Raw genomic sequence first — 14017 nt, 5'->3', positions numbered from 1 at the left:
AATGTATGTTGAAAGATTGGTGCTGAGGCTGCAAAACTTTGCACTTAAAACCTGATTTATGGTCATGGGTGTAAGACACTCAAACTAAGACTGAAAACCTGTATCATAATACAGACTCATAAGACTGTGCTTTTACCTTGTGTCCTAGTAAGATGCCTATCTTACTGCCCCTCTTTGTGTCAATCTAAGATAGAATTGAGTAACATTCAGAGCACGTGCTCCAGCATCTAAATAAAATAATTCCAAAAAAAGGTGCTAATTTCCAAGGAGGGATTGCAGGTGATTAAAGGTAGGCAGGTATCCCAAACTTATGAGCATCTTCCAGTTACCCTGAGGAGCAAAACCCATGAGGGTACAGGCACACACACGCCACGAGCGGGTGAGATGCACAGGTTCTGACTGCTGGGCAAAAATGCCTGTGCGATCTGGGGGCACAAAACTCTCCTGAAATTTGAGGAGTCTGGTCAGTTATGGTCAAGACAACTTATATATGAGTCGTTTAATTCTGCACAAATCCTCACCACTTGCAGTCACTGGGGATCAGGGAAAGTTAGCATCCTGGTGTCTGCATTGTGTGCCTATGTCCTTGCTGTAGAGGCAGGGCTGGGTTGGGTTGGGTTCCTCCTCAAGCTGGGAGGACTGGTATTGTGCATATCCTGCCCAGCTTTCATTAGTCCTTCTGAAACTGGGCCGTGGAGCAGCAGGTGTGTGAGGCTAGAAAGAAATCTTCCCAGGGGAGGCTGGCTCTGTAACCTGGGTGGTTACAGCACTCGCCGGTGAAGACGGCCTTGGCAACCCCTCTCCGTGGGTTTTCTGGATCGTCCTTTAGAAGCATCCCTCTGCCTTAACTTCCTAATGAACCCCGGTGTGTAGTTAGGATGCTTTTAATTACCCTGCTGGGTAACCTCACCCCATGAATGATTTTGAAGCAGGCACTCTGGATTTTGCTAGCGTCTGTCTGCTGTGATCTTCAATAGCGAGCTTTACAGATGTGTGTGTTGTGGTTTTTTAAAGTAAATTTTCATTTTAGGTAAAACACAGATTATAGTCTGTTTGCATGTAAAAATTAAAACAAAATGTTTGTTCTGATGCAGGTCTGAAAGAGGTCTGCATAACTGATTTTAAGCAATAACTTTAATTAGCTCAGATTTTGAAAGCGGCTTCCAGTTATTGCTTATCATTTGTCATGCTTATATGTGAGTTATGTGAATATTTTCTGACATGGAGTTTTTTCTTTCTTTCAGCCTTTCTTTCAACTTGTGAAGTTACGGAAACTTGGACTTAGTGATAATGAAATCCAGCGGCTGCCTCCAGAAATAGCGAATTTCATGCAGCTGGTGGAACTTGATTTGTCTCGTAATGGTAAGCTCCGATGCTAATTTGTTTGATTCTGTACTGTCCTATGACATGGTCTGTAAAACTGGGTAAGCAGGGTTTTTCTGTCTCTGAAGTTGCTATGTCCCACAGAATGCTTTTCCGAGTAATTCATGGATTTGCCTGTAGTTCTAGATGGGGAGGATGGAAAGAGTAGAGGAGAGCTGGTGGTGGAAATACAGTAATAAAATAATGCTTGACTGTAGTTCTGCCTTTCTAAGAGCCTGCTTTATTTTCCAATTTAAAGAATGCTTTACATCCTATTTTTATATGTCTGTTTGTCATAATGTTGATCTCTTCCCCCAAGCTCTCTGAAATGCCTAGCATTTAAGGAGACAAAAAAAAGATTGAAATAAAAAAGCTCCTTTCAGTCCAAAAAAAGGCTGCCTATGGGTTAGAAGTCCAGTTCTTTATCTCTGCTCTCCTCTTTACCTGTGATTAGCGAGAGGCAGAGTGCTGGTATTTCTAGTTGTACTTCTGGAAGAAGAATCAGTCTGTCAGCTGCAGAGATAAATTCAGAAAAGGATGTTGGGAGAAACTGTCTTTTAAAACGTGTGGTTGGAAGCCACAGCAGTTTATCATTTGGTTGTAATATTTGCTGCTTATATTGTCCCGAGCTGTAACGGAGTGAAAATTTTTTTTTTTTTTTTTTTTGTGTGTGTGGCCTGGTGAACTTACCAGTTCTGCAAGAAGTTCAGGGGCTGGTGGGTCACCTTTAAGCAGCCTTATGACCCAGTGATCTAGAAACAGTGAATCCGTGTTACCAAATTAGAGCAACTGTCAGCTATTTTTGCCTCCTTATATGCAGTGGATATGCACAAAATGCTCTCTGAGGTGTGATGGATGGGGTGGGAGAGAGCAAGGTTGCATAACCTTGTAAATAAGTGAGGGATGTAATTGAATATTCAAGGGAAGACATAGTGTAACCAGGAGCCTTTTTTTCTTTATGGTTTAACTTCACATTGACCCTTTGGCACTGAAGAATATTCAATGGCCACTTCACCTTCCTGTAACTATCTGAAATTTGCATCTTTCCTTTATTTGTTTGGTGCTTCTAACGCCAGCTTTATCTGATAATATAATTGATGAAGTGTAATGAGTCTCCAGGCAGTTTCTGAAGAATTTCTGTGAACCATATAATGTTATGCACATTTGCAAAACCCTGTAAGAGAAGAAAACTGGAAAAAACCCCCAAACATCTGAGAGACAGAAAAGACACATTAGTTAAAACATTTTAGAAATGCACGAGCATTAATTGACTCAGTATTTTGGCTACTGAGTTTGGCTGAGTTGGGGGCTGTCTGTGACAGACCTTATACAAAAGGAAACACTCAGTTGGCTTAGTAATTCTCTTTGCAAATGAATAACTAGCTGCAAAAGAGCTGGTGGATCAGAGCCATGTGAACTCTTGTCAGCCTGACTTGGAAGTTGGCTTGAGAGCTCAACTGTAACGAGAACAGATGGTGTGAACATTTATGGTTGGGTAGATGTGTGTGTGTCATTAGAAGTTACTGCACAGGGAAGTGTTTTCTCAAGTAATGGGTTGGACTGATGCAGGTGGCAGGGAGCAATTGCTTTCCTATATCCAAGGTTCAGTGTTAATCGCCCGTTTTACTGCATTACTTTCTCTTCTCTGTGGTTCACTGCAGAAGGTGACTGATACTGCTTCCCTCTGCTTAATCATGTCACAGTTATTGAATGACTTGACTCTTCAAATGAAAAACACACCATGCGATGTGATGCAGGGGGACCACAGCAGAAGATGACTGATGTTGCTTTCTGCTGTTTGGTCATGTTATGGTTGTCTCACAGCTCTTCAAATGAAAAGGCAAAACACACACCATCTGGGATGCTGCAGGGGGAATTCTCACATAAAATTTTGGAGATTTACGGTATTTTAATTTCTTAGCTTTGTATTTTGAACCCACCTTCCAATATGTCAGATTCTCAACCTGCCAAGTGTTTCTCCTGTTTGGTGGTTTGCACTCCATCAGTTTTTGTTTTTCTAACTACCAAAGTACTTAGAAAAAAAAAAAATAGGAACTCTTTGTATTCCTTTCAGGCAGAGAAAAACAGCCCAGCTTTTCAAAACACAGTATGCTGCATGAATAGGAAAGTGTGCTGGTGACATCTGAACTTGGGAAATAAGAGATCATTGTTCTGTGTTTTCTGTTGTTTTAGCTGTCTGGTTCAGTGCACTAATTGCTTTCAGTTCTGGCCTTTCTGTTTCCTCAAGAGCTTAAAAACGCAAATATAAATTCATTTAATGTTCTCTGTACAGGAGTAGCCCTTTATATTTTAACATCTCATCACAGGAGGAGGAAGGAAGGGTTTTGTATAAACAAAGTGCTTCCATTTCCTTCATAATAAAATGGTAGCATGTCTTCTTTTTTCATATTTTCTAATCCTTTGGTCAGCCTACGCTCTTTGAAGCTCCATGAGATGGTGGGTATATGGTATGGCTGGATGTGGGTGCGCTTCCAGGCTGCAGTGGCCACCTGCGTTCTGTGCAGTGGTGAGGTGTTGCATCTGGACGTGAGGTCGATCCCTCCAGGAAGGATCCCTCCCAACTCTAGCTCTGCATGCCTGTGCGATGCCACGTTATGTGCTGCCTAAGTAGCCCTAGTTCATAGCCATTCAGGAAAGGCGAACAGGGAAACTCGTAAGTGTGGCTTTCTTCTATTCCCAAGTGTTTTAAAATGCCCGAGACATGCTAGTATATGTTAAAAATGTGCTACATAATTAATCCTTTAAGCAGTTTTTTGTTAATAAGTGAATCTAGAACTACAAAAATCCTTCTAAGTAAAACTCAAAAATCTTCAGCATATGTAAACTTGATGCTCCCGTGATCTTGGGTGTATGTGAGAGAAGTTTGGGGATGGTAAGATGAGAGCCTCGGTGGTGCAGAAGGAGAAGGATTTGGGGAATGCTAGAAGCCACATAATCTTAAATTTTTCCTGGATTATTTGCATGTTGATGCTATTTCTTACTCCTCTGCAAGGTCATGTGTTCATGCAGATTTCCTAGGAAGCACCCCCACCGTGCTTTTCTAGCCTGGCTGAGGCTGTTATTTGAGCAAAGGTTGAATGAATGAATCAAGGATGGGAATATCAGAAGGCAGGGAAGCTGTACTAAGAGAACAGCATAGTGATGGTGAACACTTTGAAGGTTATTTGGCAATGCAGTTTATCTCTGCCCCTTGGTCTTAGGTTGTTCAAAAAGCCGAGGTACTAGTTCTGAGGCTAAAGAAAACAGACTAGTAGGATTTCAGCAGTGGATGCCTGAGCTTTTGAGTTCCTGGCAAAGCGTGTCTGAGACTCGGAGTATTCCCTGCAGCATCTTCTGAGATAGATGCTCAGCTGCTGTGTATCTGAAACTACCGCTGGTTCCCTCAGAGCCCCCAAGCTTGGGTAAATCTTTTCCTGGACTCTCACATCAGTGGTGAATTCTGCGAGGATACTGCATCACGGAAGTGTTCTTGAAGCTTAGGTAGGGCTCTTGTGCTTTGCATTGAGTTTCAGCCCAAGTCTTTGCTCTACGTGGTAGAGGAGAGATTCTGCTCTAGGTACAATCAGAAGCGCCTGTGTGCTATTTGTTTTCCCACAGCACTTGGGCACTCTCCTGGACAAGTCTCAAAAGACCCCGTGATTCAGAAAATAAGTGCAGTCTCCAAAGGAAGAAAGATGTGCTCAAATTTCTGCAGTTTTTTCCTTGCGCCTCTGCTGGCACTTCATTAAGCTTCTGTCTCTCCCAAAGTGTGTGCAGCTTGTTTGAGATCCCTGGGAATTGCAGCAGGCTGTTACCCACGCTACACATCCCGCAGAGGTTTCTTCCAGTGACTCCCTCCCCTCTTTTCTTCTGTGCAACGCCTGGAGGCTGAATTCTTAGAGTTTAGGGCCCTGCCATCCCAGATTCATTAAAATGTTAATGGCTTTTCTTGTTCTGTAGCTTCTTCCAGACAGGAGGGGTAATGCGTGAAGTTTCTGTAGTTAATTTAATGCGTGTTGGTATTTGGGATTATGTATGCTACGTATGGATGCTGTGTTCTTGCAGACGTGTATTCCTTTTTAGTATCCCTCTTCTCCAAGAAGAGGTTTTTTTGTTTGCCTTTGACAAGTATTAAATCCTCCAGATTCCACTGATATGTTTTTGTCACGATATTGCATGCTCCTTAAAATTCCCCCAAAGTGTTAATTTAAGTGTAGTATTTTTATTTGAAAGAAATTGCTACCCACCACTCCCCCCCTGACCTTAACAGGTGTGGTGTGGAAGTCTGGATTTTTTTCTTTAATGTCCTGTACCTTTTCCAGCCTTTGACAGATTGTCAGTTCATTTAGCTCTTTTAGGATAAGAAGAAAATCACTGTGAGCTTGCACACTGGACAGTGGCTGCTGGGTATTCGGCACCGGGGTGGCTTTCCTAGCCTTCCCAGCTGCAGAAGTGCCATTTGAACTGTCCTGCTGTCCAGCCCCTTCTCAGATGAAGACTTAACCTCCTTGCTTATGTAGGAGATGAGCCTCTTGCTCTTCTGTGTCCACCTGCACGTTGCTGTCTCTCTCTAATAAAAGCCTGGCTATTCTTGCTTGCATTGAACATATCGACCAAGGACTTGGTCACGCAAGCCCATAGCATCAGTGTAGTTGCTGTGTACTGGCAGATTTGCACTAACTGTCTGTAGTGGCTCTCTAGCTGGCAGCAGGTAAGGGAATTCAAGTTAGCTGTTCCTCCATGGAAGTGCTCTGTAACCTTGCGGTTTGGTGTTGCGTCCAAGCTCCGAGTCTCAAAACCGTGGAAAAAATGTGCGTGCATTGGGAGAATTAAATGTGTTTTGATAATCTTCATAGATGGATTATGGTGGTTCTGTTGCTGACTCCACTGTCAGCAGAGCTGAGATGCGTTACTTTGTGAACTGAGGAGCAATGGGTTTGCTGTGGCATCTACTGAGGAAATCTGTGTGTGGGTGGATCTTGTTAAGCTGTATTTGACTCCGCATGATGCTTGATACCAAAATCTCAACGTGGTTCTTTACTTTGATATCCAGTGAGAATAATACTGCTTGTTTAATGTGTACAGATGGATTCTGGCTACATGATATATTAGTTGCTACCCATTTCCGTAGTTTCTGGTTAAACTGAGCTTATGACTGTATTGATAGTGCAGTTGTTGTGGACGCAAGTCTCGTGACATCAGGATATTCTCATTCCAAAATCCTCTCAACACAGTTGCCATGTCATGGCCAATACACTGTCATTGACGTGAAAATAATTGCAGATTTCACAAAAGATAAATGTGCTACCTCAGGATCACCCTGACAGTAGAGATGGTTCCTCAGAAGCATCTCAACAGTCACAACACTGTAGTGTAAGGAGAGAGCTGCTGTAACGAAAGGCTGCCGGTCTGAGGAGCGTCCAAAATTTTGGAGGTCAGTCTTTGGTAGCTGTACGCCAGTGTTCCAAATGCTCCATGAGCCTTATTTTTACTTTGTCCTTGCTTCCAAAATGGATTATAGTTGCAGATTTAGAAACTTCTATTTTGTTTTGTCTTCGTTTATCAAGGTACTTTCAGAAATCAACAGCAATGGTATTTAACTGTTCTACTTCCAGTTGCAGGTGGTTTGATATTACTGCTTTGTATTTGAAGTGTTTATTCTTTTTAGCTGCTTTACAACTTTTAGTTAAAAGTCTCTTAGAGATCTTGGTCATCCTCTGGACACCACATTTATTCCGTATGGCATGATAGGTACCTTATATTCAACAAATCATTTAAAGCTTCCTTAGAAGGTCGGGTGAGCATGCAGCAGCTGACCTGCAGAGCAGCAGTCCATGCCACTGAAAAGCAGTGTGTCGTCTTTGCTTCGCTCTCTGGGGCTTCAGCTCACTTGTTTGTATCAGTGCATGCACACCAGTGCTTTCCCTTTTTAATTCAGCTGTCTGCTCTCAAAGACATACCTGTCATCTGTACTGCGGGTTTACCTCCCTTCTGCCCACAAAGTGGGTAAGTGTCCCCATTTTCCTCTCCCCCACCAAAAAGCAGGATAACCAGTGTTTTCAAACTAGAAGTACTGACAGAGGAGAGGGTTGAACACTTCTTTCAGTTCAGCCTGGGCTGGTGACCCAGCTATTTTACAGTGAGGACATAAGCTAATTAGGCAGAAGCACTCTTAAGTCTTCAGATCCTGTCCTGCAGCCCTACATGGTCTCTGCTTTCTCATCTAACAGCTGCTGCCTTTTGCCCTGTGCTCTCACCTCGGATCTGACTGTCCACCTCTGCTGCACTTCCACAGTGTCCAAGCAGAGACCTCCTCCGTGAAATCGTCGTCTTCTCTGCCAGCCACCAGCTGCCCTGACATGAATGTGCTGGTACAAATCTGGTAGTAAACAGCATAACCCAGAATGCTGAGAAATAAATGTGAATTGACGCTTGCTTGGTGGACAAGAGAAAAAGAAGGAAGCCAGCAAGCTGTGCTATGAGGCAGTATAGTTGGCAAATGCATCTCTTTTTTTAACATATGCAACTGCTGGATGTTGCTTGTTTGCCTTCTCAACTGGTTTGTGTCCAGGTGAGCACTTATGGACAAACAAGAATTGCTCTCCTACTTCTCGATGGACATGTCTTACCTGGTACAAGAAAGCATCCTGTGAATGCACTCAGTGCAGCCCTGGTTGTGAACACCTGAAAGCTATGGGACATCCCACCAGGGACTACTGTGGTTTGTATGGTAGTAGACCACTACTGCAGATGGTCTTAAGCTTTAGCCTGGGTCAGGCCAGTGACTGTTTTTTGGCTTTGTGGTGTTTTGTGTTGGTTTTTTTTTGTTTGTTTGTTTGGTTTTTTTTCTGTGCTAATGAAAGCAAAGCTCCCTTGTTGCAGACTTGGAGATAACAGAATTTTTCACTCTTTTAGGTGGTTGCTTGCCAGCAGTTGTGTTGGGTCATTGGGGTTTTGTTTGTTTGTTTGTTTCTTGACACATCTAATTTCTAGGAACATGCATTTTCTTTGTATTGATACATTTTCTCCCCTCCCTCACTTGAGGTTAGTTTAAAACCTGTGCTTAAAAAACTTTTATCATCTTTGTCTTACACATGAAGTTTAGGGATGTGCAAAGCAGAATAGTGGGGAAGAAAGAAACATGTACTGCAAATTGTGTTTAGATTCTGGAGCACTGCAGAATCCCACAGCCGTGTAGAAATTCTTGCTTGCTTTGAAGAAGTGGTGTGAAAGTTGGAATTTGTGAATGTGTTTAACTAAAATGAATTTGATGATGTTAGGCTGGAGGAGGAGGTGAACTTTACATACAGCAGGAGAAGTAAGGTGAGAGAGAAAAGACTGGACCTTGTCACTGAGCAAGGCTCATCAGGGCAGGGAAGGAAGAAGCAGCAAGTGCTGACTGTGACTGAGAAAGAGAAGATAAGTGAAATCTCATGATGGAATAATCTAATTAGAGAAGTTTAGAAGGTGTTATTTTTAAATGGATTACAGAAAAGTGGATTTTTCCATCATGGTATATTCTGCCAGATTTAACTGTTTTTTTCTGAGGAAACTTTGCTAGTGTACTTGGGTGCACATCTAGCAACAGTGTCTGGTTTCATCCAAATTCAAGAGAAGGCTATGGATTTTGAAAGGGGGTTTTGGGGTTGTGGGTGTGGTTTTTTTATTTTTTTTATTTTTTTATTTTTTTTTTTTAGTGAGGTTTGTTGTTTTTTGAAGCAGCAGGACAAGTTGGAGACAGAAACCTTTGGCCTGCTGAAGTATCAGCTAAAGCGTTAAACATCAGGCAGTCCATATGGGAGTGACATAAAATAAATACTTCATTTTCTGGATAATCTAGATTAGAGATCATAAAATGACAGTCTGCAAACAGGTGTTGTTAGTTCTTGTATCCACAGAGTTGCTTGGGTTTTGGTTTCTTTTTTGTTGAGAAGGTTAGATGCCATGACTATGAAGTTACTGAGGAGTTAATCTAACAGATCTGTAACTTTGCTGTTAAAACATTTAATACCCTATCATCCACAGCTCCATAGGTATAATACTAGTTTTTACTTCCTTTTTTTTTCCTTGCTTCTCAGACTAAAAGTATTTAATTCCTGCTAGCCTCAAGGTCCAAGATGGAAATCCTTATGAAAATGTCTCCTGGCCTTGTTTAACTCTTCATAGGCATGTATGAGTAAAAAGGTAGAAGACCTGAATTCCTTGCTGAACTCGGGCTCTTCCACTTAGTTCACCTAGAGCTATTGTTTCCTTGGGATCTGATCTTTGAGCTTCACCCCTCCCCTCCACTCCCTGCTTCTTTTTCCTCCCGTTTCCAATTTACAGCTCCTGCTCCTCTGTTGCTGCTTATTCCTGGAGCTGAGAAGGACAGTCTATTGATTTACCACATGCTGTTTGTTCAAAAACCAGCTTGTTTTTATGTCCCCACACAGGTTTTTCAAGTAAATTGCCTAATATCTATGTATCCGTGAAATGCACCTTTGTGGGGATTTTGTTTTTCCCTGATCCTCTCCTCCTTTGGAAAAGGGATGTATCCAGAAGCAATGAGAAGGAGCAATGAAATGTGCACCTCACTTCAGTTTCTTGTTGATTATACAGTAAGGGATTTAGTTGGGAAAACCCAACCTGAAACAGTTTGAGAATTTTCCCTACAGCTGTAAAGATGGGTCTTAAAAGAGCCATATCTCTTGTATTTTGTGTATCCTCAGCCTCAGAGCGTGAAGAGAAAAATGTTACAACCTGTACAAGAGCCACTTAATCTCAATAGATTTTACAAGAACCGCGTGACTCTGTCACATTGTGCCCCAGAAGCTGTAGCACTTTACCTAAAGAGATTGATTACTTCAGCCTTCAGGGCTAGCAGCAAAACCTGGGTTGATAGAAAAAAAGAAGCCTGTCAGATTGTTCTGTGTGTCATGATCTTAATGTGGAAATGGAGGGAGAGGATGAGGAACCTTCCTCCGTTCCTTCCTCCTGCAGAGACAGAACCTCTGGGAGCTGCACTTGGTTGCTTCGGGGAGGGTCGAGAGATGTGGTGGTGGCACGTGCGAGACGATGGCCTACTCAGCTGGGCTTTCCAGCTGAAGAGCCCTTTGCAGAGACAAAAAAGTGTTTGCAGCACGAATTCCTTCTTGCAAGGTATTTGACTGAGTGGGCAGTTTCCTTCCTCCCGTGTTTGGAAGGTGGAGGAGGTGGAGAGCAGGTCCGGAGAGCATTCCCAAGGGCAGGTTTCTCAAAGAGCCCTCTGAGAAGCTGGGTGGCACGGAGGAACCTCTGTGGAAGCAAGAAGAGAACCTTTAGGCTCCTAAACCACTCAAGTACTGCAGTGCTTAACGCTTCAACGGGCCTTCTGTGTGTGTGTGATATACTGTCGTAGATACCGTATATTATTTATGTGAGAAGAGGCAGGGGGAGAAATCTTCTGTGTATTGAATTGGATGGATGAGGTCTGGTTTGCGGCTGAGGGATAATGCTGTATGGATTCACAGTCTTTGAGTCTGGAATGGGAACATTTATGAATTACTAATCGCTAAGCAGTGAAGGTGTTTTGCCTGTGTTGTATATACCTGGTGGTGGGCTTTCCACTATGACCATCTAGATCAGGACTATTGGTTGACTTTTGCTGGGGTGTATGCAGTGTGCCAGCTCCAGCCCTCCTAAAGCACAGTGCTCCGTGTTGCCTTCCTAGCTGGAAAATATAACAGCATCCAGTAGTTATTTCCTGAAAGACTCTTGAACATTGCAAACTCTCCCTCGGGAATGTGGTGCATCTCTCATGTCTGAGACTTCAGCAAAGTTCTTGCAAAAATGCTTTTTACTTTGAGCTAGAGTCCACTGAGTAGCTCTGGTCTGGTAGCTCTGTCGCAGTCTCGGACCTTGCTGTCTTGATATTGATTGAGTATTGGAAATTATGTTCTCTCTTGTAGAATGTGTAAAGCATGCTGGCTGTTTAGCCTTTGGGTAGACAAAAAAAGTACTGTCAGTGCTTGAAATTCAATATAAAATGCTGTAAAAACATGCCATACAAAAAGTTTTGTCAGCTTAAAAATAAGATTGTCTTCTCCCCCTGAAGGAAACTGGTGGAATGGGGACTGGGAGATGCAGCTGTTGTAAAAATCTTCAAAAAAAATCAAATCAGCAACAAACAAAAGGATTTTTAGAAGTAATTTTCTCATTTGGGCAGTACAGAATTCCCTAGTGTTAAACTTGCCTCTTAAGTCACTTTTACAGGGCTTGCTAGGTCCTTAGCAAATTCTTGTGCAAACTAGGACAATAAATATCTGAAGAGGTATTTTGAATGGGGCGGGGGGGGAATGTGCCCTCTTATATGCCTGACTGCCAAGCTTGATTTTCATCCACTTCTGCTGGCATGACTTCTTTTTGCTGCCAGTGTATTTGTATTGTCACATGTCACAGGGCTTATGCTTGGTTTATGGCTTTATTATTAGCAATGCTGCACAATCTGTATGCCAGAACATCTGGGGCATCGTGTAAATGTAGAGCATTCGTCAGTGTGTAGCATTAGAAGAATCCTGGATATTTAAGTAGGATTTGAGCTGGTTATCCAACAGTGGCAAGAAAAGCATTCAACGTTACTGCAGCTAATACTGGCAGAGCTGTACGTGTTAATGTCTGTAACGAAACTGAGTAGTCAACAGTAATGGTGAAAGCTGCTTAATACATCAAGAGACAGAAGGACGTCTTTATATATTTTAATATCCTCTGTTGCATTTCAGTTGATTATGTCAATGCTTCTATTATGGAAGCATCATCTTCTCTGCTATAATTATCACTCCAGTTTTTTTTCTCATATACTAAAATGCTCCTTGCCTTTTCTGTTTGAGTTCATTTATTCGATGCAATGTTATAGTAGTTTTCACATGTAGTGATAAAGTATCTGCTCATGACTTGTTTGTGTTTTGCCTGAGAAATGTTTTTAAGATGAGTTATATTTCAACCTGTTGAACATACTAAATATGTAATGATCCTTAGTTCAGAGAGTTGCACTGAGTTTTTTGTCTGTCCTTTGTCCAGTTAGGTGGAGGAGAAAAACGAATAGTGAAAGTATCAATGGGGGGAGGAAAATGCACTTTATGTGCAAAAAACCCTATATAAATGGAATTTCCTTTCTTTTCCCTGTGTCTGTTACCATTTCTTATTAAAGATTTTTGCTCGTGTAGTGACTTTGTAGTCTGGGATATCTAAGCTGGGAAAGCACATTTCATTTTCAAAACAGATTCAGTAATTTGCAAATGGATCCAAATTATAAGCAGTGCCTATACTGTCTTACTTCAAGTAGTGTCTTATATTGGAGTAACTTTTACTTAGCTCAGATACTTGTTGGCTTTTAGAAATAATACCCAATACTTGTAAGAGAAAAAGCTTATCAAAACAGTTTTGCTGAGAAGGCATATTTTCTGGTTTTCATAGAAGTAGGAGAGAAATTATTTGCAGTTTGGCAATGAAACTACATGTTGGTGGAGGAAATCTGTAGCATGATTAGTTTCAGAAACTTTGCTACTGAGGATTTAAGTTTATCTTCTGCTTTATGTGTTGCATTTTTATGTGTGTATATATATATATTTATTCCCAAACAAATTAGTATACTTAGTTCTACTTGAGCTTTGATTTTTGTGGGGGGTTTTTGTTTGGTTTTTTTTTTTTTTATTTGGGAGAATGATTCACACAGAAAAGTGTGTATCTGTATATGAAAGGGTTGTGTGTGTGCACATATGCAATATAAAAGTTGCAGACACTGGCTTGGCTGCAAAGAAATGAGTTATTTTGAGTCCTCAGAAGCTTTGAAATAGTGATGTCCCTTTCAGGACTTTTCCAGCTAGTTATCCAGGGAATGATGATATGAAGACTAGATGGTGGATGACACATTCTTTACTTGCTGCTGCTTAGCTGAGCTCCGTATTGGTGTTTTGTCGTTGCTGTAATGCAAGGTAGAAGTAACCACATCTGTTCGAGTGCACGTAGGATCTCTGTTGTCAATCATCCTGTAGTACAAATTCAGTCTTCTACAGGCGGCACTCAATCATGGAATGGGTAAAGCCATCAGCTTTGCTGTCTGTAAATGCAATTTTGATATTGTTTTGAGTTGATGTGTATTTCTTTGTAGGAAAAGGGAAAGTTTCCATTTCTGTGTACTGTTTGCAATTCATAGGACACCCTTTCAAAAGTGAATGCTTCTACGTGAATGTTTAAAAAGAAAAAGGAGGAAGTATTAGTTTATTTGCCATCTGTTCTGCAAGACAGAACAATGTCCCTGTAATGACATCAGTGCTTTTACTTTCTGGAGTGTTGGTGGCAGGCAAATGTTTTTAAGTGCTTTGAGTGTTTCAAGAATTTATCACTTTAAGGTCTAATTTAATCAGGCAATCTTAATGAAACTTCTGTTTTTCATTTTAGTTTCTTAAATGCACTATTCAGACCTGTTTGTCCTTACCATGTGAAACCAATAGTGTGAGGTTTTGACTCCTGAAGCGAGGTCAGCAGAATCGCTTGTGAATGTGACACTTGGAAATAGGCTGGTTGTTCAAGTGTCTCCCATTTGAATTTGGGAGCCCTGTGGCTCCTGTGGTAGTTCCACGGCTACTTCTGAGGTTCTTCGTGGAGGATCTGCTGGCTGACTGCACCACGGGCGTGTGTC

General features: G+C 41.7%; 1 protein-coding gene across 6 annotated transcripts in view; it reads left to right on the top strand.

Moving 5' to 3' along the window:
- The window catches only part of LRRC1 (leucine rich repeat containing 1), a 105088-nt gene that overhangs the window by 14000 nt on the left and 77071 nt on the right, over positions 1 to 14017 (top strand). For all 6 annotated transcript variants that reach the window (XM_049819365.1, XM_049819367.1, XM_049819366.1 and 3 more), the window contains exon 2: positions 1245 to 1362. In XM_049819365.1, coding sequence (XP_049675322.1) covers positions 1245 to 1362 — 118 coding nt within the window. The remainder of the gene's footprint in view (positions 1 to 1244; positions 1363 to 14017) is intronic.

The sequence above is a fragment of the Accipiter gentilis genome, chromosome 16 (assembly GCF_929443795.1).
Source record: "Accipiter gentilis chromosome 16, bAccGen1.1, whole genome shotgun sequence".
NCBI lineage: Eukaryota > Metazoa > Chordata > Aves > Accipitriformes > Accipitridae > Astur > Astur gentilis.
This window is presented reverse-complemented; position numbering and strand designations above follow the sequence as displayed.